Source organism: Penicillium canescens (assembly GCF_028828765.1).
Source record: "Penicillium canescens strain IBT 15451 chromosome Unknown utg000004l_segment0_segment0, whole genome shotgun sequence".
Taxonomy (NCBI): domain Eukaryota; kingdom Fungi; phylum Ascomycota; class Eurotiomycetes; order Eurotiales; family Aspergillaceae; genus Penicillium; species Penicillium canescens.
The window spans coordinates 3,052,903-3,080,392 of record NW_026703966.1 but is presented as its reverse complement, the minus strand read 5'-3'; the positions used below and the strand labels follow the sequence as shown (position 1 = coordinate 3,080,392).

Here is a 27,490-nt window from a genome sequence, read left to right as displayed (position 1 = left end):
TCAGAGGTTCTAGCACATAAGAGAGCCAATGTTTACCATGGCAGAGCGGCAATTTCAATTTGAGATCTGCACCAGACAGTACAAAAGGGAATCATCATGCCATCCAACGAAATCCTTCAAAGTGACACAATACGGGTAGACCCCAACCAGTATGCCTTTAAAACCCGCAGGCTCCGGGTGGTCTGCATCGGCGCGGGTTTCTCTGGCATCCTCATGGCCCATAAGCTCAAATACGAGCAACCACTTGATTTCGTGGACCTTGCGATCTACGAAAAGAATAGCGAAGTTGGCGGCACATGGCTCGAAAATGTGTATCCTGGAGTCGGATGCGATGTGCCTGCGCACAGCTACATCTTCCCATTCGAGCCTAATCCATCCTGGTCTAAATGCTATGTGGGCGGTGAAGAAATTGAGAAATATATCATCGATACGGTGGAAAAGTATGGACTGAAAGACCAGATCGTGTTCAATACCAGAGTCTTGAAGTCCATCTGGAATGAAGATCGGGGGAAGTGGGCTCTCGAGCTCAAGCAAAACGACAAGACGATTATACAAGATGAAGCAGATATTTTGATTAATGCTGCTGGTATTCTCAACAGGCGGAAAATGCCAAATATCAGTGGTCTAGATCAGTTCTCTGGCAAGCTCGTGCACACGGCGGCATGGGACAAGTCCTACGACTGGTCTGGAAAGCGCGTTGCTGTTATTGGCAACGGTTCATCTGGACTCCAAGCTTTGCCTGCGCTTCAACCAAAGGCCTCAAAGATCGTCAACTATATTCGCCATCCGACTTGGGTGTCTGTCAACCTATGTCCCGACATAACCAAGGACGGAATGGGAACCAACTTTGAGTACAGTGAGGAGGAAAAAGTGAAGTTTCGGGACGATCCTAACGGCTTCTTGGAGTACAGGAAGAAGATTGAGAACTCGTAATGTTAAGCCTGTCAGTCTTAATACTCTATGTTGCTAATACTTCGAAGTTTGAACACCGTCTACCGGCTGATGCTCTCCGGCTCGGACCTCAACCGTACGTTATCCACTGGGGTCGAAGGACTCATGCGGCAGCGCCTAAGTGAGAGCCCACATCTTATTGAGAAGCTGGTTCCGAAATACGAGATTGGATGCCGTCGACTTAGCCCTGGCGATGGATATCTCGAGGCAATGCAGCAGCCTAATGCAGAGTGGTGCTTTGAAGACATCCAGGAGATCACTAAAAGCGGGATTCGGACCGCGAATGACGAGCAGGAGTTTGATCTCATCGTCTGTGCGACCGGGTTTGACACTACCTTCATACCTGGATGGGAGTTAGTCGGCCGGGATGGTCGACGGCTCGACTGGGAATGGAAAAAAACACCTGAGGCGTATTTCTCTATTTGTGCAGGTGGAACTCCAAACTACTTCATGTTTGCAGGCCCAAACTGCCCCATTGGTCATGGGAGTGTGCCCCAAATGCTTGCATGGAGTGCTGATTACATGCTGAAATGGATCAAGAAGATTGCTCGTGAAGATATCAAGTTGGTTTTCCAAAATATGATGTCATTCATGTCAAACTAACCTTTGAATAGATCAGTTGCAGTGAATGACTCCGCCGTTCGTGCCTATAACCGCCGTGCACAGGCCAACCTGAAAAACACCGTTTGGAGCTAGGGCTGCAATGCTTGGTATAACAATGAGCATACTGTCACTGCCATGTATCCGGGAAGTGTAATCCATTTCAAAGGCAAGTCACCCACAGAATAAGAAAGAGATGCTTACAGGGATACTGACATGTAAATTTACAGAGGCTATTGAGGATATTCGTGGAGAGGACTTTGATATCCGATATGCTACTTCCGATCCTTTCTCGTATCTCGGAAATGGTGAGCTTGAATGGGAGAGAGCCGAGGCAGCTGACTTGTCATTTTATTTGGCTTTGTAGAAGCTGCAGCCTATAAGCAAGCTTTTAGGATGTGAGAAGCAAGGTGAAATATAGACAGCGCCTGCCGACAGCTGGATTGATGTATTATGCGGACGAGCATGGTATAAGTTAGCTGGTTGAAATATATGAACTTCAATGGGGCAAACAGAAGCATGCGATGTATCTTTTAATGGAGGGATAAGTAAGATATCTATCGTTGCTAAAATGTGATTGGATATTTACTTGACAGAGTAGCATCAGCAATTTGAGAAGTATACAAAGTTTTACCAACATCTATCTTAGCCCGCTCAAATTCTGAACTTGTACTAAAGTTTATTGCAATTGAGTGAGATGTGATTTCTCAATATGAGGTAGAAGCTACTGACGTATGCCTAACTTATGTGGTAGGTTGTAAGTACTAGATTGTTGTGCGTTTATTGATCCTATGCAGCCCCTGCGTCGCATAATCCAACTGAAGTGCTACTCTGTTAATGTACTCTACGAGAAATCCGCAAGGAGGTCGCGAGGAACCATGCACGTCTAGAAAGTAGAGATCAAGAAATTAACTCTTAGAGAACAACATCTGAAACTATGAAGTGAGACTGATTCTTGAAGGTCCAGGGGGAAAACGCCAAAGCTGCGGCAAATAAGGTTGTGGCTGACGCCATCCGCGATCATGACTGAGCAACATGTACATACATGTATCTTCATGTGTCCAGTGCCAAATGAGCCATGCTCATAAGGCTCAGTCATGTCAGCAATAGGAACCCACATCTGTGTCCCTGACAAATAAGTTAGACTCAAACATAGACGTACAGTATGTAAATACGGCTCTGTTGGGCTTAACAAGTAAGATTACAGTACACAACCGATGTTCTTGGTAATCGCTCGAATAACACAATCACCAAAAGCTATAAAATCTCTTACGTGCTTAATAATCCTTTTAAAGGATAAACTGAGGTGATAGATAAAGGTGGATGAAGCCATTCACTTGCCTGCTTATACATATAACTTATACAGTGCTCAGTTTACATTCATAAAATATTGAGGTGAACGGAGTATTCGGTAAATAAGATTTGCAATGAAAGTATCCCGATTCGAGCACCGATCAGTTAGTTAAATGAGCAAAGGCGTGGTCTGTTATAAGGATCTGCATCACAAACACCCGATCAGTGGTCCGACCGAAAAATCCCGATTGAAAATGGTTTTTCGACCCACAATGTCTCGTACTAAGTGGGCAGGGTAGCCCGTGTACGACACAGGGGTAGCGGATTACAAAAATAGTCAGCGATGTATCCAACCTTAGAAGTGCTCACTCAAGCGTTAGCTCAGCTCCCGGCGTTTAACCGGCATATGCAAGGGCCCATAATTTTCTGTCAAAACAACAAAAAGCAAGGGCCTGTTGTCGAGGAGATGAAGAACTTTCTACATAAATAATGGCAACCTTGCCTTCTTCAGATTATATGACTAAATCTTCAATAGCCTAATCAATAAGCGAGAGTTGGATACGCGCATGGTCCCGGAGCTGAACAGATTCCTGCCGTACCGGGAAATTTAAGTTTCCGGCCCAAGATTCTGGGCCATGGCAACAAACCTAAAGCGGAGATCTTAGATCCGGCTGAGCTGGGACCATGGATCTGGCTCAGGGGCTTGTGGAATCTTAATAGAACCTTGGAACCTGCCGATGTGGGTAGGGACAGTCAGTTCTTCAAATCTTGGGTACTTGATTTTATCACTCGCATGCACCTCTAACACAATGTACTCTTTGAGGTCAGCTTGTTTGCTGTTTCCACTCTTCTTGTCGGCTTTGGCGAAGCCAGCTGCAAGTGTCTCTTCAGTAGAGACCCGCGGCTTTTCAGACTTGATATCAAATCTGGAGAGCAGCTTGCAGGCCGTCGGCTACTTAGCGCAAGGTATCACACAAGATGTAACTCTGCTAGTATCTGCACTGCGCGATGTCCAAGACGGCAAGATCGATCCTGTTACAACCCTCGAAGAAGCTCTGGGCTCTCTTGGAAACGTACGCAACGCAAATGATGTTGGTCTCATCGGAGTCGCCATCGATGTCGTTACCAATGGACTGGCCCCGAAGAATATTCTCGATCTCGTGAAAGGTCTGACAAACGCGCCTTTGAATTCAATGGACAACGACAACTCCGAGGAACCGTCAAGCCCTATATTCCCCAAAAAGGCTTCCGACGATGCGCCGTACAGTCTGAGCGAAGAAGAGCTCCGCTCAACAATCTACATCCCCGACGAATTCCAATATGGCGCTAACGGCAAACGACCTGTCCTTCTCATCCCTGGCACGGCCAATGCAGCCGGTACCACATATTACTTCAACTACGAAAAGCTACTCTCCGAAAGTGATTTCGCCGATCCCGTCTGGATCAACATACCCGGCAATACCCTCGCCGACATCCAGATAACCGCGGAATATATCGCGTACGCGATCAACTACATTTCCGGTATCTCCCAAGACACCAAGATCGGGGTGATCGCCTGGTCGCAGGGGAGCCTAGACGTCCAGTGGACGCTCAAGTATTGGCCATCGACTCGGGACTCGGTCGATGATTTTTTGGTGATTAGCGGCGAGTTCCACGGCTCCCTTTCGGCGGAACCGTGCTTGGTGCAGAGTTCTCTATGCACACCTGCGATCAGGCAGCAAGGCTACGACTCCAATTTTATCAAGACGCTCCTGGCTGAAGATGGAGACTCGGCGTATGTACCGACGACGAGTGTGTACTCCGGTATCGATGAGCTTGTTGCCCCACAGGTTGGTCCGAATGCGTCGGCGCGCTTGAAGGATGTGCGCGGAGTTGGCGTCACTAATACGCAGATCCAGCTGGCCTGCCCCGGTTTGCCTGCTGGCACTTTTTATACTCATGATCCCATGTTATTCAACCCGCTTGTTTATGCGCTGTTTGTTGATGCACTGACACATGAGGGGCCGGCGGATCTGTCCCGGGTTGATTTGGACACTGTGTGTAATCAGATCCTCGCTCCGGGGCTTGTGTTAACGGACCTGCTCGGCACGGAGGTGGAGGTATATGTTTATAATGTTATTGATTTCATGTCTTTCGGATATATGGGATCCAGTGAAGAGCCGCCTATTAAGGACTATGCTCGCATGTCCTCCTGATGGCTGGGTCGAGCTTTATTATGTGCCTTATGTATATATTTATCATATTGTTGAAAACATAATTACCATTCGTGGCTTCAAAAACCATTCTTGATCGAGTGCCACAGCTTCCATAAATGCGTTCAACGGGTATATAACACACATTTAACCACTTTGAAAGACAGGAAAGACAAGAAAAATAACGTAGTGGACGTAGGTAAATACAAATGAAGAGGACGGATAGCTCTGATGTAGATCCTATACTCAGCGCTGTGTTAATTTAGGCTTTTAGAGCCTGGGAGTGTTCGCTGTGGTATTATCATCCTGGTTCATTAGCCCGCGTAGCTCCAGGGCTGTTACAAAAATGAAAGCTGGCGAAAGTTATAAATAGTGTAAATTTCCTTTCCACACAATGTTTCTCGCAATCCCAATTGTATCAAAAAGAGACTAGCTTTAACTAATGCGGTCCATTATTCAACAAGCATGACGGCAGCCAGCTGTGGCTTTTCGCGCAGTGGCCTAGTGAAAGAGTACCTGGCAAAGTACGACATCACGTCTAATTCGACAGGAATCATTCGGAATACCTTAAGTAGCTGACGAAGTGCTGTCAAGTGACTCGGGCTACAAACCACAATGTTGCTTGTGGTCTCATATATAACCTCTTTCGAGACTGGAATATGCACAAACGATCAATCACAGTGCGTGGAGAACAAGACTTCCTGTCCGCTCAGTCACATTCTCTGTCCAGATGCACTACGAGCTGTCAATGCACCCTTGATACCTAAGCGGCACTCTAAGATAGGAGTGAACCATTTAGGTGAGAATCCTGGAGGCCGAGGTTAGGGTGGGTCCTAGTAACGGACCAATCATCTGATTCTCGGGACAATCAAGCGCCCCGGGAGCGTTACTGGCGATCGGGTCCACCCGTATTGAGCACCCCAAGTGAGAGGCACTACTCGGTAATGCAGTACAACGCATATATTCTGGACAAACGAGGGAAAGAGCATTAAACCTATGATAGTCGCATAATAATTGCGATCGACAAGGCTATAGCCAGCCCATCTATGTTGGATGAGTGGTAACCTAGGGCATTGGTTAGCCTAGAGGTGACAAACAATGAAACGGTGGATCATGACGCCAGTTGTTCCGCAAAGCCGGAATTGCCTGTCTGTTCCAAGGTTAGGATCTCAATATTCCTAACGTCCTCCCTGATAAAAACAACCTCGAAAGAGCGGTGTGAGTGCATAGTTGCGCCCCCCCTCCCGGGTTTATTTATCTCACCCTTGCTCCTAGCCGTAAATGATACGCATATCACAACTTAACTCAGTTTACCATTTCTCCGCGGCCTTGTCTGAGAGACTATCTACAGAAAAGATGGCTTCGGTCTACAAAAACAACATCACGTCTCTTAACCAGAGCTTTCAGTATCAGAATTCCACTCACAGCTATACTGTCAAATGGTGCTCGCTAGGCAACCCTGCCTCCCCACCGCTTATTTTCATACACGGAACGCCCTGGTCCTCCAGACTCTGGGTGCCCTTTGCCCTATCTCTATCTCGGCAGTTCCACGTTTATCTTTTTGATAGGCCTGGCTTCGGAGCTTCTCCCCCTGAACGGAAACTACCCGGTACAAGTACCAGCTCTAATAAAGTCGAAGAGCTCGATGCGGATCTTGCCCGACAATCTGAGGTCTATGCTGCGCTTTTTAAGTCGTGGGAAAAAGAGTGGCGCAATCAGAAGGCCCACATTGTAGCTCACGATAATGCTGGCTTGGTCAGCTTACGAGCGAACCTGCTCCATGACTGCCAATACGCAAGCCTCTGTCTCATTGATGTGGTTGCCATTGGACCGTTTGGTCAATCACTTTTCGAGGTTGTCGCAAATGACCCTCATCACTTTCAGCAACTCCCTGACATGGCGTTCGAGGGCATATTGGAGAGCTACATCCGCAATGCTGCATTTTATGAGATATCAAAGGAGATAATGCAGGCCTTGAAATCCCCTTGGATGAGAGAGGGTGGGAAAGCCGGCTTTATCCGAGAGCTATGCCAAGCTAATTCAAGATCCACGGAAGCAGTTGAAGGACGATATGGAGAAATCGGACGCAACATGCCAATCAAGATTATTTGGGGTGCGGAGGATAAGTGGATTCCGGTAAAAAGTGCTTGGAGACTAGGAGACGCACTAGAGGCCAAGGAGGTTGCGGTCATTGAAAAAGCAGGCCATCTCAGTATGCTTGACCAACCAGGACAGTTTGGAGTTGAGTTGGGAAGATGGCTAAGTGCCTTTGAGCTACGTTGAATAAATTTATAGCCAAATTCAATAAATAACTTTCTCCGCACACTTTCGGATCAGTTCCATTGAAAGGCAGAGTAAAGGTTAAAATGAGGTCAAAAGAAGGTGGTTCGTACTGGTCGTGGTAACCCGTATGCCAGTTCGGTGGTCGTCAATGGACGTCCTCTGAATTGGGTGTGCGGGAGCAGTCAGTTATTGTGGCGAGATATGTCAGATCCCTGCATGGCAGCTGCCATCCATGGTTGAGTCTACAACCAAATAAGTTCTTGAAAATGGCTCTTCATTCGATGGATCTTAACGAAGATCCACCATCGGTAGCGGGAGCGGGAGCTGACAAGCTCAACTTGTGCCGTTAAATGGCAGTTCACACTCAATCAGACTCTGGGAACCTTTTCCACCGCTCCAAATCTTATTGATCGTAAGGCCTGCCTTCGTTTCAATGAGGTTATACCAAGCTGTACGGGTGCGTTCTTGAGCAGACATAAGTGTCAGCATGACCATGTCGAGTGCTGTGGCTTCCCAGTAGGCAGCTGTTTCCGGTATCACATGCTCATGAATCAATAGCCTGCTATATCCGCGTTTCATGGCAGGCTTAACTTGCGCAAGAATGCGTTCGCATACTTCGTCTGGCCAGTCATGCAAACAATTGTGCAAATAATAGGCTCGGGCGCCTGGTAGTGTAAGTATGCATTTCGCCTCCAGAAGAACAGTTCGTGGTGCTATATGGTCCTTACCATTGATGGGCTGTTTCGTATGGAAGTCGTATTCCATACGGATAATAGACGATTCTAGATCCTGGATTTGACCTATGACCACGGGTAGATCTTGAAGGATCAGCTTTCCTGGGACCTCGGGGTAAAATCTGTGAAACAGCTCTAGGTCATGACCCACGTTTCCGCCAATATCGACGAGAAACGGAGCCTCTGGATCTGCGTCAGCGCCGTCGATCAGCCTCTCTTTCACTGAGTAGAAGCTAGGATCCATCCAAGGCAAAGAGCCAAGGGCGTAGCCGCTCATGTGGTCACTAAAGTGTGAACCATAACCCAGAGATTGTTGCCATGTAAAGGTATCCATCGCCGTTCTGTAGGCGTACATCATTGCCGTGTCTTTCGCGTCAGTGGGATTCACCCAACCTCGCTTTCGGGAGAACTCGTGGAATCTCATAGGACCGGCACTTGTGCAGGAGAGCCTGCGGATGTCAGCAGCTAACCAAGAAAGAATCCAGGCTGAGAGCGTTTGCTTACATAGCGAGGTAGCTATTGCCAATCGCCGGAATGCTCATGGCCTTCATATAATTCGTCAACCTGTATTCGTCCACACCAATCTCGATGAGATACCCCATGGCGCTGAGGTGTCGCATTAGTCGACCTCGTAGGGCGTTAGCTAGCCTGACCAAAGGGGCTAACGTGGAACATACTCAGAAGTACATGATTGATCCCAAGCTCCTCTGCCAACTCGCCCACCTTTTGTGGCTTGTCGCCGTTTTGCGCCATGAGTTCCCACAAACCCGAGTCCACACCAAAGTTCAGGCCAGCCATTGCACCGGTCTGTCTGCCAGTTAATCTCGTTGGGTTTACAAGGCACTAACAGCGGAGTACTTGCATGTGCCCAACAGTGATAGATCATGGTCTCCCGGGGAGTTTCCAGAGCTTGAACCAAGGTGCGACATTTGGCAAGCAAGTCTTCTCGTCCTGCATTGCTGATAGTAAAGGCATCGAAGGCTTGTGTTATCTCCTTTAGCAACGTAGGAATCGCTTCGATGTCATTCGGCTCCGTAGCGATGGATACATCGACATGGGATTGACCTTGCTCTGTTCTTTGGGCTGGCATATTGCTCACGTATAATCATGGAGACCTGGGTGGACTTGGAAGCAATGTGATATACAGACCTTGCGCTCTGCTGCAGATGTAGATGATTATGTTGCAGGGAGGCCCAGGTGTTGCCAAGGTCAAATATACCCCGGGTGATAGTGGCTGAAATCCAGACTCTTCCCCCCAATTAAAGCACTTTAGGACACCACCTTGATGGATTGCTAACATCTGATTTTTTACATCCCGACCGACGATTTTGCTCAGGTTAACATGAATATTCGATCATGTATATGATCACGCTGCAGGACAAAGCCCTGTGTTGATGATTCGACTATTCTAGACAGGTCATGACTCATGCAACAGGCGATTCTACCTCTGTCCCCTGTCCCGTCAAGAGTAGACATTAGGTCATGTGGTTACACAAAGGAGAAACTAGTTCCTGCGGCTGCTATCTTTAGCTCAAAGCCAAAATTGGATCGGGCATGCATCTTTACCGATTAGGAATAGCGTTGAACTCTACCGGGCGATGAACGTCTGAGCTGTATGTAGCTGTGGCTGAATATCACCATAAGTTGAGGAAGGTTCGCGGTTCAACGAGACGCCATAAAGTTTGATGTGCTCATTTGGTCGGTTGGTGGGCCACGTCACAAAGCCACTGTAAAAGTCGGTGAAGGATTTTGGAATATCACCCACTGCATATAAATTGCCTGGCCGGATGTTTTGGTCATGCGAACCGAGTCAGAATTGCCACAAGAAATAGGTCTAGAACCGGTTTCTTTGAAAACCTTGTTGTATCTGGGAGTTATTATGCGGGGGAAGATTGCTACAGAGGCATCTACCAAGCTCCACTCCTGCCTTCCAGGGTTGCTTAGCTTCCATAGTTTCTGCACCACTCAATCTAGCGTTGCGATACCTCCACCCTATACAATTCATGCCAGATTTCGGTGTCTACGCGCCTGATTTGCAACATCAAACATGAGTCCTTGCGCCCGTCCGATGCTCGCACAATCAGGCTTACTGTTTCCTCATTGACATCCTTCCCAATTCAAACCATCAGTGCTACCTAGCAGGTCGTCACATGACTACCAAGTGCCAGGATACGAGGACACTGTTGTACAAGGTTCTAGGCTAATGCAGTCTGCACTGCAGGAAAATTGGTTTTATGTCTTCTAACAAGGCTGAGACCATTTGGTGATGGCCGAGAGCAGCCGATGATATTGATTGAAAGTATCCAAATATAGTTCCAAAGATTTTCCAAGGCTTCGTGAATGAGGTGCTTTGTGATTTTGGTGCAGTTACGCTTTGACGACCCTTCCAGGGTTACTATTTCCGCGCAGAACTGGCTCGCATATCTAAGAGCCATGGAAAACGTAGACTGCAGAAAAATAACTACAACAGGACAGCCAAGTAGTGGGGGCTGCAATTCCAGATAGACGAGAAGGCAATCACACCTCCAACTCACTGGTAAGGATTGATTGAGCATTCCCATGCTGACTCATGTTACTCGAGCCCTCACCTGCAGATATTTGAAGGGATTGGATTAAGTCGGTGGTGTCAGCCCTCGGCATAGACCATCTCAATAGTACCCAATCCGCGGTAGTTTCTTCTTCCACAACTGTCCGCACCCAGGACCTCACAGATAGAATGATCTTGCACAGGTATTTTCACCTAGCATCAACTCAACAAGGGTATTTCCTGAGAAATGGCCTTACAACCAAGGGCAAATTGCACAACTTGCCTTGGAGCAGTCGTGTCTTCATGCATTCGATTTCACCCCCTGGCTGGAGGCAGTTGGACATCGCTGTTGTCGGCGGCGGGATAGGAGGAATGTCCGCGGCGACCGCTATGCGCCGTGCCGGCCATAAGGTGTCTATTTACGAACGTGCCGATCTTATCGGTCAGGCCGGTGCTTCTATTTCGTGTGCCGCAAACGGTACGCGCTGGTTGCACGAGTGGGGTGTAGACGTCGCTAAAGGCGATGGGGTCATTTTACAAAAGCTTATCAGCCGCGATTGGACGACGGGCAAGATCCTAACCGAGTACGAGCTGAATGACTATGAGGAACGATGGGGACATGTGTACTACATGTTTCAGCGTCAGTGTATGCACACAATGTTGAAGATTTCAGCATTGGGGGATGGAGATGGGGTGCCGGCAAAACTCTTCTTGAATTACAAGGTAATATGTCAATATGAGCATCTACTTGCCCCAGTCCCTTCCGGAGCGGATCTAATATTCCCTATCAGTGCAAGAACATCGATCTCAACACCGGTTTGATTGAATTTGAGAATGGAAGGTCTGTCAACCATGATCTCATTGTCGGCGCGGATGGCATTGGATCTGCCGTTCGTGGTGTTCTCGGTATCAGGCCTGAGAAGCGACCTGCCGAGTCTAGCTGCCTACATGCAAACGTAGTCACTGAAGACGCGATCGCCGCTGGCCTTCCTGACTTCTCTCAAGAAAACGCTTTGCAGTTCTGGGGTGGTCATGGGGAGATCTGGGACAAGATCGTTCTCTCTCCATGCCGAGGGGGCAAGCTGCTGTCATACTATTGCTTTTTCCCGAGGGAGAAAGGAGACTACATGAATCATTCCTGGGGGAATCCGACCGACCAGTGGAAGAATTGCTTGCGCCGTATCCTCAACTCGATGCGCAAGTCCGCGGGCATTTGGCACTTGGAAAGGAAATCCAGCCGTGGCGTTTATGGATGCAGTGAGTTGAGCCCCACACATAAATTGGCAATGAATTGATAAGCCCTATTCTCCACAGCGATCCGTATCCATATATTGCAAGGAATATGGTCTGCCTGCTAGGTGATGCAGCTCACCCAGTACGCCACACTGTTACATCACTCGGGGTCAAACATTGAAACTAACAAACATTCAGATGATGCCTCACCAAAGCCAAGCCGCCTGTATGGCAATCGAAGACGCGGCCGCCTTAGGCATTCTTTTTAGCAAGAAATATTTCATGGGAGACATATTCGAGTCTCTATCTACTTATGAATCGGTTCGTCTGCCCAGAGCAACCAAGGTCCAGGCAGCAGCGGCACGAGCCTCGCAGAATATCAACGAGCGAATTGGTGAGTTACAACTACTTACTGTTCTCCTGATGTATTCCCACTAACATCTTTGCAGGATTCTCTAGCAATATTGACAATCCAGTTTACGTAGTGAAGAGCGAGCGGGGGAAATTGACAATCGAAGAGATGAATGCGTGAGTCTCCAATCCCGTCAAACTGGTCTAGTCTGATTAGTGACAGCTACGATATGCTTATGCATATTGATGAGGTAGTCTGCAGGCGTACCGGGGAAGCGTATCCTCACAAGTATACTGGGGGTCTGCCAATAGGGCTACGGCTATCAAACGGATATACCGTTGGAGATGAAGATTAGTCTTACGACTAGAGTATGCTTCATGCGAGCTAAACTCAGCATGCTACTACACAGCACTGTTGCAAAGTCTTTTTCCCAGCTGGGTATGCTATATGGAGAGCATGGACTCTGATTTAAGCCACTAGAATGCACACTCCTGCACATTGCTTAGGTTCCATCACCTGGGGGTGATCCCAGCCCTAGAGGATGATGGTGCCAATGTCCACGGCCACTGTGTGGTTTGGTTGGTGGCATTGGACTTGCTGGATTGACTGCACAATGTTGAACTGTTCACCGCTAAATGTACTAGCTTATGGGAATCCTCATTTTCAACATCCGGACCCCACTTAACCTTTAGACTTTAGATATAGATTCGTATCCCGCACTACGTTCCCGTGTAGATAGACATATGTTCGAACGTAGTTGGAATATGAAAACCAGGGGACATGCAGTGTAACACGAATGCATGCAGCTACCCAGAGGACTGAAGTAAGCAGCATGAGAGGAGGCAATTGTGGCGCAGATGGATCCACCAATCCGATGACCACTTGCCTCACTCCAGCGCTGGGCAGGCTCGATGAAAAGGCCTGTAGGTCTATTGGAGACGGTCTAGGCGACTGAGATCTCACGGGAAAGCCTGTGGCTTGCAGAACTCCTCTGCTTAGTTGTGTCTGATGTGCCATCACCGCGTTCACCATCAGTCAGGATCCACTTCCCATAGAGAGCAGATTGCACCTGCCCAGGTGGTAATACCTCTCCTCTATCCCTCCACGCTCTCTCCGTGACTGTTTCTCCCTGGACATATCTTCCTACGTCTATCATGACTCTGGGTGGGATTGACGCGGCTATCTGTCCGCGATGTTTGGGCTTGAAATACTCCTCACTTTCAAGCAACGCGTGCTGTGCATTTATTGGAGACTAAATGAGATGTCTGAAAAGATACAGGTCACTTCTGCATGAAAGGTTCGGTGATACAGATCGACACCATGCGTTATCTCGCTCAAGCCTACACCAAATGCAGTTGGCCTCACAATTGGGCTTTTTCGGGTATCCACTGTCGCTTTGCCTCCATTCCAATTTCGATTCGGCGTAGTCCTTCGATCAGATTTTCTCGAGGTAGAGCAAACGTGAGTCTGAACCAGCCCGGTTCTCCGCTCTTGAACCTGGAGCCAGCACCAACGGCCACACCTGCTGCAGCAAACTTTTTAAATAGCTCTGCGTCTGTTTCCTTTGTTGCTAGCTCGCCCCCAACCCGCGCCCACATGACGCAACCAGCAACCGGTGAATAGAACACAATTTGATGGAATGACAGGAAATCTTCTACTATCTCCGCTGCTTTGCGCAGGCGAGCTTTGCTGTGGTCCAGTACATTTTCAACCGTCTGCAGATTTGAAAAGAGAGAAGCAACAGCTACCGATGCCATATTACACACCTTGAACCTGTTGAGGACCGCTAGTGCACGACGAAGCCCGGGATTTGACTGCGTAATGAGATAGCCCTACGGATGCGTCAGCGTTGGTCTGCATGTGCATACTCATTGAAAATTCCGACAAACCAGTCGAACCCCGCTGCTACCCAAATCCTTGCTGATACTGTAAGCTACATGGACACGAGCTTGGTCGACACCCAGTCGCTTCAGGTCTATCGACAATACCGATGTGAACTTTGTTTCTAGCCCGATCACAGTATCGGGATTGGCATATTGACCGCATCTAGTCGCCCCAAAATTTGAAAGACCGTATATCTCGTCCGAGATGAAGTGGATGTTGTGAGCTTCGCAGAACTGAAGCAGTGCCTCTAACCACAAAGTAGGATAAATCTGACCAAGAGGGTTGTGGGGATTGCAAATGATGAGGCCCCGAATCGGACACGTTGCATTTTTCATCGCTTCGCTGTAGAGCTGTATAAAATCTGCTGCGTTTGTTGGTCGTCTCGAATGTCTCACGGGAACTATGCGGACGTTGTTTCTCAGCGTTGACGTGACAGCAAACCCATCCCACATGGGTGTCTCCAGTAGTATACCATCCCCAGTATCTCCAATCGAAAATATCAGGGTCTCAATAACCGATGAACATCCTGTGCTTGTGACGATGTGCTCGGGTAAAATGGCAACTTGAGGAGAGAAGAAGCGATTGAAAAATGACGCCGATACATGCAAAAGGCCTGGAGGTCCACCCAGCTCTTGGGAATATGAGAGATCCTGCTGTTTCAGGTCCAATGACATTGCGTCTTGGATCAAAGGCAGTACGTCTCGTCGGATAAGCCAATTCTCCGCCATGTCCATTCCCAGTACGCCCTTTGGAGGATTTGGCTCGGCGGAGGCATGCTCTGAGAGCCAGGATAGACTTCGCTTCATGCGGCCTGAGAGCATCATTGACGGAGAGCAACTGATGGAAAAAGGGCTTACATGCGGGGACGCAACGCGTCTGACCTTCCATTTAACTTACAGATTGGACCGGTTTATGTCTTCAACATCAATAGCAATAATATCGGTCGGGTGTGGCTGAACTCACCGCTGTTTCGCTGTGAAGCTCCATGCAGGAAGGGAAGCATGCAAGTCAAGAGCACAGGGTACTCGATCAATCGATTTCAATCACCTGCCATGTCCTCACAGAGTTCGCTAGATGTAACTGAATTGGTTTAAGTTTGATCGTCGCTGCGTTCAGAGCATGCATGTAGGCTGATTCAATAACGTGTCTTTTCCATTTCCGCCAGAGATCGAAAGCCCACTATTACACGGGCAACGACTGAGGAGGGAACGAACGCTGGAAGTTGAGGAAGAGAAGAACCACTGCGAATGGAGGAGTGCTATAGGTCTTGTTTTGCCCTAGCTACCGGTAGGTCCCGCTAAACCAACACTATTGACACTCTCCTCCGCCAGTCCTCGACAATGTTTACCGCATGAAATGGTTCAGAATTTTCTCGTATTTCAGTCCGGTTACTGGCCCTACCTGTGCATATGCATGGGGCGTAGGTGGGAGAATAGCTCTCCGATTCTCCTTGGCAGCAACAAGGTTCTCCAGTTCTGCACCGAGATCGTCTTTTTTAAGTCATGGCAAGCGATCATCACGACAGATTGGTCACTCGTGCCGACCTTGACTCGGTCTACATTTTGTGACACGTGCATTGAGAGATGCAGGTGAGGTTCCTGGCATCCACACATCTCGGTATGCAGAACTGCAGAGGGAAATATCCTGCATCCTATCGCGGTTTTGCTTCGCTGAACCACTTTACATCGTAGGATTGTCTTGAGCCATACATTTTCTGCCTTCTAGCCTTGTCGCCTATTGTCTTCCAGTTGAGTGCTGTGCCTCGGATTAGAATTACACAAATGTGAGTTGCAGATTGAGCTGAAAACGAGGCGAAATCCTATGAATGCAGGACTGATATAGTCTTATCCTGCCCTACCTATACCTTATTTAATGGCAAGTCCCGACTTACAAAGAGGGTTAGAAGAGTAGTGATATTTCACGTTTAACCATCTATATTTACCATTATTACCATTGAAGATGCTTTTGGAATCTGTGGACAGGCAACAACCACTGGCTGTGCTGATTTTTGGAATCACCACAATCCTTGTTTACCACCTCTACCGCACGTACTCGCAACTGCAGCACATTCCCGGCCCCCTCGTCGCAAAATTTACCAACTTCCATCGCTTTCTCCTCGCGCGTCGTGGCCGCCTCCACCTGTACCAAGACCGCGCTCACCAACGATATGGGCCCGCCGTTCGTTTCGGGCCCAACCTAGTATGCATTTGTGACCCGGAGGCCATTCAATCAATTTTCAACCTACGGGGTGGATTTCCCAAGGTCTGCCAACCCCATCTCTATGATATAATCTCTATCCATGTTGATGGATGCTAATATCATCCGACCGATGCAGAGTAATATGTACCGCGCCTTCCGACCCTGGACCACTGATGGCCTACTCCTCTCCGTCTTCACCGCAGAAGATGACGCTTCAAATCGAGAGATGAAGCAACACATCTCTGTGTATTATTCGCTCTCGTACGCTGTATCGTCCTTTGAGCCAAGAATGGATAGTGCTTCGCGAATGTTCTTTGACGAGCTTGATCGCCGGTTCGTGCCAACGGGAGCACAATTCGACGTGACACAGTGGATGAAATTTCTATCCTACGATACCATGGGCTTGATGACATTTTCCCGGCCATATGGCTACGTTCAGCATGGGAGAGACTTACACGGCATCATGGACGATGTGAAGAGAGCAAACCTCAGTATCGGACCCGTAAGTTATACATGACGGAGGACTTTGACTTGCAGCAAGACTCAAATATTTGCAGATGACGCAGATACCATGGCTCGATTGGCTCTTGCATAAGAACTGGGTAGCAAATCTCTTCAAACGCGAATCCATTGCCCCTCTGCTGGACTACGTCTTGGCGCGTATTTCAGAGCGTCAGGAAGAACGTCGAAAAAATCCCAAATCGCCCTCCAATGCAAATGTCGACGGACCCATTCCTGCAGGTGACTTCCTTGGGTATTACCTCAATGCCCAGGAGAGAAAGGATAATGTGCCACTTCGATTTGTGTCAACCTGGACTTTTGCTAATATTCTTGGAGGGGCCGACTCCACGGCTTCCATGCTTCGATCTGTAGTCTGTTTTCTAATAGAACACCCTGGCGCACTGGAAACTGTACGGGCTGAGCTGCGGGATAAGCAACGCACTGCCACCGGACTCACTCTACCTTTCCCACAATGGCATGAGCTGCAGAACCTCCCCTTCCTAGACGCCTGTATTAAAGAGTCACTCCGGCTTGATGCTCCATTCGCTATGCCTCTTGAACGAGTAGTTCCTGCAGAGGGAGCCACAATCTGTGGTCACTTTTATCCTGGGGGTACCGTGGTTGGGATGAGTCCATATATTACTAACCGCTATAAGCCGACATGGGGTGATGATGCTGATCAGTGGCGTCCCCGTCGCTGGTTGGAAGGCGAACCGTCGCATATCAGAAAGCTTGAAGCCAGTCTGCTTAGTGTAAGTCAAGTTTAACCGACTTCCCTGGTACGTTCAATGTCTGATTGTACCAGTTCGGGGCCGGGACACGAGGTTGTCTGGGCCAGCACGTCGCACTTTTTGAAATCAAGAAGTTTGTCACAGCGCTCTTCATGAACTACGATGTAAGTATTTGAGCATAAAGTCAATGATCTATACTTACGGTTTAGATCGATCTTGTCGAGCCTCGAGCGAAGTCCAATCCGTACTACTGGGTCGTATACCCAGAGAGCGTGCAGGCGACGGTTAGAAAACGCGAGTTCAAACAGTAGGTAGGACATATCCCAGAAAAGGACTACAGACACTGGACTCCTTGGTGCTTTACTGGTCTTGAATTGAATATAAGTTACGCCGTGGAACTGATCCACTGTAAATTCAAGCTGTGGAAGAATATCAAACATTGGATATCATTGTTAGTTTTCTGTGAGTTTGCAAGGTTCAAATGTTGGGATCATGAATCATCGTCAGCATAATGAAGCTCATATCCACATATTGTAAGATTGTCTACGTGAGGCAGGCCTCTAAGACCAGAATCGATTATGGGAGGCTGGCCTGTATTTGCCAGTAGTAGACATGCATCAAGATATACATGTATTCCTCCGTCAAAATCATGATGACCTCGACCAAAAAGGTGTTCGGTTGTAGGAGCGGAATGAAACGGAGAGTAGACAGACAAAGGACTTATTTCCATTGAAGCAAGAAACTCTGGCACGCAAAAAGATGGGCGAGCAAAAAACATACAACAGCCTAAGGATGTGGTCACCTAGCGCGCACGATTCGGGCGTGGGCGGGTCACAGCTCTAGTCAGCCCTGTTCAGGGCAATCCTGGCGGATATTCACCCGCCTGAATATTTTTCACCTGAGTATTCAGCCCGTGCATCGAAAAGTAAGTTCTCACAGTTTGAGGTGTCAAGACCGTAAGTGGCCTCCTTTTTTCTTCTCTCCCATCTCTCCCATCTCTCCAAGGTCGCTTGGTCACCAAAGCAGATGCGTGCTAAGCATAACCCAACGTTGAAATTAGGGTTGCACACGAATAATGACTATACCAATGTTCGTACGAAGCAAATTTCTCTTATTCATAAGTTATTCGTAAGAAAGCACGTGCTATTAAATTTCCTCCAAGATAAACATATATATCTCATATCAGCAATAACCGTCGCATGGTCTCCCCGTTCAAACTGTTTCTCCTGACACCCAACAAATCTCGCCCTTTGTTGAATAGACTCTCAACCGACACTGCAGATGCTGGAATGGCCAGAAAATCTTGAGCAGCCGCAGCCAGCCGGGGATGTTCGTTCGAGTGAGCGTTCCACCAAGGCTAAAAGCCAATTCTTGCATTGTGAGACTGATTCATATATCACCACGATATCATCCTCGAAATACCGGTCAATATTAGATGAATATCTCTTCTTAGGTTGCAACCTCTGAAGTACACAAGCCTCTAGGCTCCTCTCCGCTATAGGCTGCTCCACCAGGGACTTTGTCGTAGAGTCCGTTACTAACGGGCATTGCTCATGCAGCAGCTCTTTGACATGCGTGATGGCTTTTGGTGATGTGAGCTTGCCCAGATCTCTGTCCAGGAAGAGTGTCCAAAACCGCGGATCGAGAACTAGGGCGACATAATAGTCGTCTTGTCCATTCATGAGGTTATAGTACTTCTGGAAGTTTTGAGACCGGCAGCTGCGGCCACAGATATTTCTGGGTGGAGAGCCGAGAATTATTCCTCCCTGGATGCAGCGTCATGTAACAGATCGTGCAGTTCATAGTATATGGGAATCGCCAAGGTTTATTGTGGTCAGTAGTTTATTCAGCGACTTACATTTTTGCTGGCCCTCATTGCTCACCATGACCCTCTTTTTAAGAGGCATAGGTTCTATCTGCTATACAGTAGCACTAAAGAGAAGTGTCCTTGGTTTTGAACAAAGGTGATGTGTGCCCGAATATTGAGGTACAAATTGAAGGTAACTAACGTAATTCACATGCGAGTGGGCCACCCAAGCGAGTGGGCCACCTGCCGCGAAACGCGTCAATTAATTAGACCTTCCTTCTTTAACCACCTACCATGCCACCAATTCGTACTCAATCCTCTCGAAATTTAGTAGAGCAGGAGGGTAGGGTCTTATTAGCTATTCAGGCTATTAAGAATCAAGAAATTACCTCTATACGCGAAGCATCACGCCACTTTCAAGTGCCCCGTTCAACCCTACAACGCCGCCTTACCGGTGACATCTTTCGTCCTGATTCACGCGCAAATAACCATAAATTGACCGAAATTGAAGAGGAATCGCTTCAAAAATGGATTCTCTCAATGGATTCTCGCGGAGCAGCCCCTCGGCCCTCTACCGTACGAGAAATGGCTGATCTATTACTCGCGGCGCGTGGATCTACCTACCCTCTTTCGGTCGGTAATAATTAGGCTACAAACTTCGTAAAGAGACATCCAATCCTATCAACCCGGTTCTCAAAACGATATAATTTCGAGCGCGCGCAATGTGAAGACCCAAAGACTATCGGAGATTGGTTTTCTCTCGTCCAAACAACTATACTTCAATACGGCATCGACTCCGACGATATCTATAACTTCGACGAGACTAGTTTCGCAATGGGCTTAATTGCAACCGCAAAGGTGATTACGAGAAGGGAATACTACGGCCGGCGATCACTTTTGCAACCCGGAAATCGCGAGTGGGTTACCGTAATTGAGTGTATAAATTCCTCGGGGTGGGCGCTTCCTCCGTGCGTGATCTTTAAGGGCAAAGTCTATATCGAATCTTGGTTCGACGGCCTTCCGGACGACTGGCGCTTCGAGGTTAGTCGAAAAGGGTGGACTTCCGATGAAATTGGCCTTCGGTGGCTTGAAAAGCTCTTTATTCCGTCTACTTCTTCGCGTACGAAGGGGAAGTATAGACTTTTGATACTCGACGGCCACGGAAGTCATTTAACCCCGAAATTCGACGAAATTTGCGAGAAAAAAACGATATTATCCCAATTTGTATGCCTCCGCATTCGTCTCACCTTTTACAGCCTCTCGATATCGGCTGTTTTGCGGTGTTAAAGCGCTCGTACGGTCAGCTTATCGAAAGTAAAATACGGCTCCGGATCAATCATATCGATAAACTTGATTTCCTCGAGGCCTACCCGTCCGCACGAATTGAGGCATTTAAATCGGAGACTATTAAGAATAGCTTCGCCGCCGCCGGTTTAATGCCTTATAACCCCGATCGAGTGATCTCGAAGCTCGATATTTGCCTTCGAACCCCGACACCCCCTTCGAGCCGGGGGAGCGAGTGGGATCCAAAAACGCCTTCAAACCACGTACAATTACAAAAGCAAGCTTCCTCAATTAAAGCTTTGCTAAAACAGCGCTCAAAAAGCCCACCGAGCCCGCTTAATTCCGCGATAGATCAGGTTTTAAAAGCGTGCCAAATCACAATGCAATCGGCAGCTTTTCTCGAGAAAGAAGTACGCGAATTACGCGCTGAAAACGAGACGAAGAAGCGAAAAAGAACTCGGTCTAGAAGGCAAATAGCTTCTGAAGAAGGTCTCTCGGTTTTAGAGGCCTCTACATTAGCAATGCAGCCGGAGCAAGTAATTATAGCACCAATACCCCGCCAGGCAAGACCGCCCCCGGCACCTTTACAACCACGTACGAGGGCCTTACCGAAGTGTGGAGCATGTGGAAATGAGGGTCATAAAAGAAATGCATGTCCAGATAGACCTCGTTTTTAGCTTATTGAATTTAATGGCGTTTTGGTTAAGATAATTGCATTTAAATTTAATGGGTAGTGGCTAGGTGGCCCACTCGCTTGGGTGGCCCACTCGCATGTGAATTACGTTATATCATTCTAACCTTTCATTTATCTTCCCCTACTATTACCTTATATTCTCTTTGCTATTTTAAATAAAGATTGCGAATTATGGACTTCTAATGACTGTGTTCTCGAGTTAAATCGGGTAGGTGCTGAGATAGAATTAGGGTGTGAGATTGTACCTTGAGAAGAATGTTCTTTAAGTCCTCACAAAGTCAATACACGGGAGATAAATAGCATCGATTTCTTTCTTCGTAACCCAGGGTAATCTTTGACTTCTTTACTGCATCTCCCTAGTGATAAGCCTTATATATAGCTTCTAAGATAAGAGTGGCAAGAGTTTCACTGTAAAGGTTGGCTAGTGCTACACCTTTATTTCGAACGATTATGTATTCTTTGTGGAGTTAACTTATGATTGCGGAGTGATATTTACTGATCAGTGTTCATCGAAATAATTACAATTTGTGATCTGTCAAAGAGCTGTGAGCGCCGAAAGGCAGATCAATTAAAGTCTTCCATGACAGGTAGATTTTTATTACGTGGAAACAATTTGGCGAATCTTCAACATGCGTTGTGTATTCAGATTACTCCTTCACTTCGACATGGACGGTAGCTGCCTTGCCCTCTGTATCTCTGGCTTGCTCCTTCAGGTCCGCGACGGCAATTTCTCCAACATCTACCGCGTCGTCGCCATCGAAGTACTTGGCGATTTCCTCCATGGGAGTGTACCGGGTCTCGATCAAGAAGGTGTAGATAACGAACACCTCCATTGCCAGGAAAACGCAGTAGACAATGTAATACTTCCAACCAATTGCATCGAGGGCAATTGCATTAATGTACTGATTGAAGAAGAGCGCCGCGGTGACACAAAAGTTCAGCCAGGTAAAGCCCTTGGCACGAAGACCGTAAGGAAGAATTTCAGTGGTATAGGTTGCCATCAGACCAGATCTAGGAAGTATCTTAGTGTCAGCACTTGCTTGCAAAAAAATAAAAATAAAAAGTAAATAAAAAAACATGGAGGATTTATTTGGACCAAAAGACTGGACAGGCTAGGCAGGTCCTGAAACTTACTTGATATCGTAGAATACTCCGTAGAGAACGGTCAGAACCACGAAAATATATCCAAGCGCGTGATTGGCCGCGATTGCGTACCGTGCTGACACGATGGTCCATGCGTTGAAGACCACGAATGTACCAACTGTGGAGACCATGTAGACTGGCCGTCTTCCTAACTTATCGATAAAGAAGGCTAGGGTGAAGTTGGTGACCAAAGCTTCGGTCTTGATACCCGCGTTGATTCCGAGCTGTGTGGAGGCCTTAGTGATACCAACCTTATCCATGACCTGCTTGAGATAGTAGGAAATTAGACCATTGCCACTCCATTGACTGAAGAGGCCCAGAGCGGTGATGAGGCCGATTCGCTTCCGGTTGCCCTTGGTTTTCAAAAAGTCAACCCAGCGAGTTTGGTCAATCTCCTTATCCAGATCAATGGCAGCCTTGATCTCCGCATACTCCAGATGCACAAATGCATCGTTATGGTCCCCCTCGCCATGGTATTTGACGAGAATCTGCATAGCTTCATCGTGTCTCCCTTTGCTCATTAGCCAACGAGGGCTTTCCGGCATCAACCAAATGCCACACACAATGACAGTGGTGCAAATGCCCTGCAGCAGGCTTGGGAGACGCCACGACCAGTCGCTCTAATGGGAAAAGGATGTGAGTCGAGAACCAATTTCCAGGTTGGCAATCAGATCCACAGTAGCCTTTTGGAATGATACATACCTGAATCTTCAAAGTGCCCAATGTCACCCAGCTGGCAATGAACGCGCCAGAGTGATAAGAAGCACCACTAAGCGTGACAAGAACGGCACGGTCTTGCGGATGTGCGATTTCTGCGATCAAGAGCGGGGCGCTCCCGAGAACGAGACAGTCACCAAATCCAATAAGGAGACGGGCAGCGATGAACATGCCAAAGCCAGTGGCGCCAGACTGCAGACCCACTGCAAGCAGCATGATGAGGCATCCAACGAAACACCCGAGCCTACGGCCCCAGGTATCGATCATGTAAGGCACGATGAACAGACCAATCAGTGAGCCAAGACTCATGGAGGCATTAAAAAGGCCGAGAAGCGAGCCGTGAGGGTGATTGAAGTATTCCTGCCAGTAGGAAAGGGTTTGGAGACCGTTCATCATGGAGCCATCGAAACCGTTCGCTGTGTTGGTCATGATGAGGATGACGATGAAGATGTACAGGGTACGCATATTCTTCCTCTTCCACCACGGCGCGCGTTGGAACTCCTGGTGAGCGAACAAGAAATGTCCCTTCTTGGGCTTAACCGGCATGACCCTTTGGGTCGGCTTCGGGGGCCGGAATCGCAGCGCCATGATTGAGAAGCGTGGACTGGATGTAGATGTAGATGAGAAAGTAAAATAGGTGTAGCAAGTTGAGGAATCTACCTCGACTGTGGTCGGGGATGGAAGGAGTTTTTAATTAGGAAGGCCCTCTTTATAAATTGAGACAGACGTGAACTTGACACGCCCAGACCCTCGTACAGATGTGGCTTGATCGACCCCCGGTTGTATTGTCCCTAACAGGGCTTTTCACGACATGTTGTCACCCATTCCGTGTTGAAAATAGATGAGCTGGGCATGTTATATTTGCCTGTTCTGCATTTTACCGAGAGGTGGCGTTGTCCTCGACTGCTCGTATCCCTGAAGCGCGATCGCTTGGGCTCATCACCCTGCATAGAGGCTATAGTCGAGGCCCCGTGAGGTGGGATACTTGGCGCCAGTGGTAGGCACTTGCAGGGGGCCGACGGGGGGTGACTAGTCTGACTATGCCTTAGTCAGCTAGTTATTTGACAAGGGGATGATTAGCTCAACGTTAGTTAACTGTAGGTCGAAACCAACACTAATAAAGCCGGCAAGTGGACGGTTCAGCATTAGCCGCTTTGAGGGCTTGAATTTGAGACTGTTTACTGATTACCTCACCCACTCTATCCAGAATGCCTTCGCCAAAGACGAAAGTTCCAATCTCGAGCACTTTTATAGTTTAGCTTGCTGAAAAGGCAAAGAAGCCTCATGGGTGTCAAGTCGCGGGCATGTCGATCTAGCATTCAGGCACAGCATGTAGTAAAATTCTTAAAGCTTTGTGAGAAACCGAGAAACGATTCTCACGGGCGGAGAAAGAAGTCCAGAATCCTCCTCTCTTACTACTGCTGGATGTACTATACCTTTCGGAGCAATTGTGGAATTGTGGGGAGACCCTCCTCCAGCATCCTTGCCTCCAATTTAGCCTATCCAGCGTGCTCGACACCCATGCTTGGCGGCCTATCAACAGCCTAATTTGCCCCCTCATCCATCTGCATCATCACTTTACAGCACAGCTCAACCCGGATGGAGAACCAAATTTGGAAGCATCAGGTACCATCGTGTATTACCCGGCACCCACGGGACTCGCCCGAATCTCCCGGAACTTGCCTAAACTTCAATTGAACCCCTCTCCTGCAACGATGGAGGATATTTAAATGTTTTACCGAAGGCTGGGTGAATAGATAGTTGCTGTGGGCGTTCCAATCTCAGTTTTCTCTAGTTAGCTTTCCTTCTTGCTCATAGCGCGAGCCATTCATGTCGGATACAGTCAACCCCATTATACCAGGTTTCGCGCCAGATCCATCCGTGGTAAAGGTGGGCGACTGGTTTTATATCATCAACTCCAGTTTCCACGTTTTCCCCGGTCTACCTATCTACGCCTCTCGAGATCTGGTATCATGGCAGCAGATCGGTAAGTCCTCCGGCCGCTTAGTGGATGGGGACACAATTCAAGCCTCCGCTAACGTGCGATCGCACAGGAAATGCAATCAACCGTCAGTCCCAGCTCAGCCTCGCAAAGTCGCAGGCGAATCTATACCCGGTGGATGATGGCAAGTTTCTGGTCGGGAGTGGTGGCCTGTACGCGCCGACAATCCGTTACCACCAGGGCACATTCTATGTCGTCTGTACAAATGTCATCCGTTCGCTGGGGAAGAATAGGGATGCGACGGAGAATTTCATAGTCTCCACCGATGATATCTGGTCAGACATATGGAGCGACCCGATCTACTTTGAGTTCGATGGAATCGACCCGAGTCTTCTGTTCGATGATGATGATAGAAAAGTCTACCTGCAAGGGTCGGGTGGATTAGGGCCAAACACCACGATAAATCTCTTCGAAATCGACTTAAAGACCGGTGCAAAATTGTCGGAGGAGAAAGTGATCTGGCGTGGCACCGGTGACATTTATCCGGAGGGACCGCACTTGTATAAGTACAATGGCTGGTACTACTTGCTCATTGCGGAGGGCGGCACCCATAGCGGGCATATGGTGACGATGGCACGCTCTCGGAACGCCCTTGGTCCATACGAATCATGTCCAAATAACCCCGTCCTCACGGCGCGGGGTACTCAAGAGTATATCCAGTATACCGGCCACTGTGAAATGTTCCAGGACGAAAAGCGCCAATGGTGGGGAGTCTGCCTTGGAACCCGCCTAGAGGGCCAAGGGAGATGCCCGATGGGTCGCGAGACCTTTTTGACACGCGTGGACTGGGATGGTGAATGGCCCGTCATCGATCAAGTGAAATCGAGCCCCCGCGGCCTTTCAGTAACCCGTTCGAGCTCACACCTCACAGCAGAAGCCGGAGTAGACTACCTTTACATTCGAGATGCTGTCATGAGCAACTACCGGCTCGAGAATAATTCATCCGTGACATTGACCGCGTCATCGGTCGATTTGTCCCACCCGGAACACAGCCCGACGTTCATTGGCAAGCGCCAACGGCAATTAGCCGGCACGAGCGCTGTGGTCCTTGAAGGAATCGAAGGTTCCTGGAGCTCTGCAAAGATCCTGGCTGGGCTCGCCTGTTACAAGGAGGAGCACCGCTACGCCAGGATCTACTACGACGCTTCTCAGCAGGAGGTGGTCCTCGAACTGGTCAATGCTGCTAAGAAGATTGTTCAAACTGAGAAACACACCCTCGGGGAAGTCCCTCGCTCAATAGCTTTCCAGATAGAGTACACAGAGAAGCAGTATTCTCTGCTTTATTCAGTTCAACCTGACGTCGGAAACAACTGGACGTGCCTGGGAACGGTTGATACTCTGGATATGACTGATCCCGATTTCACCGGCCCAATTATTGGCATCTACGCTGTTGGGCAGGCGGAGGACGTACAAATTCAGTTTGAGGGCCTACATGTCCAGTAACTGGCGAGTCTCGCATGTGAAATGCGAGGCTCATCATGCGCCTCGTTTAGAATTAATGCGACCGTGAGGACTTTGGCCTGTCTATATGAAATTCAATTTTACCTCCACAATACCTAGTTTGTTGTGTTTTATTGAGGTGCCTTGTGGTCGGCTTAGGTTGTGCTCACTGAGCGGATCAGACTTGCTCAGGGAACTGAACAGTGAGCTAACAGAATGCTCACTGATCGGATCAAAGCTAGAAATACCCTCTATGTATCTATCACTAGGTGCCGCCTGTCTTCTTTTCTTCTCTAATTGCAAGGGGTCCCAACTAGCAGGATTCAGTAATTTTGAGCTCCGGGTATCATATCCCCTACATTTCAACAAGGGTAAAGAGAGGGTTATCATTTATTCGAAAGAGCGCAAATCTCTGAGACGAGAGTTTCCGAATGGACATGAAGCTACATAGATATGCAATTATTAGTGTCAAATGCATCTTTCTCTGTTTCGATTCCATGTTTGGCCAGGATGCTTGGAGGGTTGCGAAATAGTTTCTCTCCAGTTTCGTATAAGAAGTCATCTATCTCTTTTTCCAGCCACTTTGCACGTCCTGGAAAACTGTTGCTTTTATGATAATCGATCGTTACATTTGGTCGTCGGTCTGGCTAGAGACGTTTCTCACGAATTTGTTGGCGTATCTCCGTAATGAAGGAATGCTAATAATTGCCGTTGTCGACAAATGTCAAAAAGCTTAACTAGACGGACTGTATAGTATCTGGTAGTTCTAAAAAGCATGGTATGAGATCGTATTGGCTGACAATAAAACGAGAAAGTTCGAAATGCCGTAGTTTGGGCCATTTGTTAAAAGGGAAAATGCTCCTTAATGGCACAACCGTTGTATGTCTCTCCCCTCGTTATTAGCGTCTAGCCCTGCGGTATAG

At 48.1% G+C, this 27,490-nt stretch overlaps 9 protein-coding genes across 9 annotated transcripts; 6 read left to right on the top strand and 3 right to left on the bottom strand.

Annotated features, from left to right (window-relative positions):
* Nucleotides 1-96: 96 nt before the first annotated feature.
* On the top strand, nt 97-1,647 carry N7446_006535 (flavin-containing monooxygenase; the record flags this gene model as incomplete). Its single annotated transcript, XM_058515283.1, has 3 exons — nt 97-929; nt 981-1,514; nt 1,566-1,647. 3 exons carry the CDS (start codon nt 97-99, stop codon nt 1,645-1,647), a joined length of 1,449 nt encoding a protein of 482 aa, XP_058372461.1.
* A 2,006-nt stretch (nt 1,648-3,653) lies between these two features.
* On the top strand, nt 3,654-5,039 carry N7446_006534 (esterase/lipase family protein; the record flags this gene model as incomplete). Its single annotated transcript, XM_058515282.1, has 1 exon — nt 3,654-5,039. The coding sequence occupies one exon, from the start codon at nt 3,654-3,656 to the stop codon at nt 5,037-5,039; it is 1,386 nt and encodes a 461-aa protein (XP_058372460.1).
* A 1,353-nt stretch (nt 5,040-6,392) lies between these two features.
* Nucleotides 6,393-7,319, top strand: N7446_006533 (alpha/beta fold hydrolase; the record flags this gene model as incomplete). The annotated part of the gene is made up of 1 exon (XM_058515281.1): nt 6,393-7,319. The coding sequence occupies one exon, from the start codon at nt 6,393-6,395 to the stop codon at nt 7,317-7,319; it is 927 nt and encodes a 308-aa protein (XP_058372459.1).
* Nucleotides 7,320-7,652: 333 nt separating this feature from the next.
* Nucleotides 7,653-9,143, bottom strand: N7446_006532 (uncharacterized protein; the record flags this gene model as incomplete). The annotated part of the gene is made up of 5 exons (XM_058515280.1): nt 7,653-7,984; nt 8,048-8,502; nt 8,558-8,681; nt 8,731-8,860; nt 8,916-9,143. The coding sequence occupies 5 exons, from the start codon at nt 9,141-9,143 to the stop codon at nt 7,653-7,655; spliced, it is 1,269 nt and encodes a 422-aa protein (XP_058372458.1).
* Nucleotides 9,144-10,883: 1,740 nt separating this feature from the next.
* Nucleotides 10,884-12,520, top strand: N7446_006531 (FAD-dependent oxidoreductase; the record flags this gene model as incomplete). The annotated part of the gene is made up of 7 exons (XM_058515279.1): nt 10,884-11,303; nt 11,372-11,635; nt 11,692-11,837; nt 11,895-11,955; nt 12,012-12,207; nt 12,263-12,341; nt 12,388-12,520. The coding sequence occupies 7 exons, from the start codon at nt 10,884-10,886 to the stop codon at nt 12,518-12,520; spliced, it is 1,299 nt and encodes a 432-aa protein (XP_058372457.1).
* A 1,006-nt stretch (nt 12,521-13,526) lies between these two features.
* gliI (aminotransferase gliI) lies at nt 13,527-14,873 on the bottom strand (the record flags this gene model as incomplete). The annotated part of the gene is made up of 2 exons (XM_058515278.1): nt 13,527-13,997; nt 14,055-14,873. 2 exons carry the CDS (start codon nt 14,871-14,873, stop codon nt 13,527-13,529), a joined length of 1,290 nt encoding a protein of 429 aa, XP_058372456.1.
* A 1,135-nt stretch (nt 14,874-16,008) lies between these two features.
* N7446_006529 (cytochrome P450) lies at nt 16,009-17,791 on the top strand (the record flags this gene model as incomplete). The annotated part of the gene is made up of 5 exons (XM_058515277.1): nt 16,009-16,248; nt 16,385-16,750; nt 16,806-17,501; nt 17,555-17,644; nt 17,690-17,791. The coding sequence occupies 5 exons, from the start codon at nt 16,009-16,011 to the stop codon at nt 17,789-17,791; spliced, it is 1,494 nt and encodes a 497-aa protein (XP_058372455.1).
* Nucleotides 17,792-21,912: 4,121 nt separating this feature from the next.
* Nucleotides 21,913-23,713, bottom strand: N7446_006528 (putative hexose transporter; the record flags this gene model as incomplete). The annotated part of the gene is made up of 3 exons (XM_058515276.1): nt 21,913-22,276; nt 22,400-23,028; nt 23,111-23,713. 3 exons carry the CDS (start codon nt 23,711-23,713, stop codon nt 21,913-21,915), a joined length of 1,596 nt encoding a protein of 531 aa, XP_058372454.1.
* Nucleotides 23,714-24,955: 1,242 nt separating this feature from the next.
* Nucleotides 24,956-26,570, top strand: N7446_006527 (putative xylosidase/arabinosidase; the record flags this gene model as incomplete). The annotated part of the gene is made up of 2 exons (XM_058515275.1): nt 24,956-25,112; nt 25,180-26,570. The coding sequence occupies 2 exons, from the start codon at nt 24,956-24,958 to the stop codon at nt 26,568-26,570; spliced, it is 1,548 nt and encodes a 515-aa protein (XP_058372453.1).
* Between the last annotated feature and the right edge of the window lie 920 nt (nt 26,571-27,490).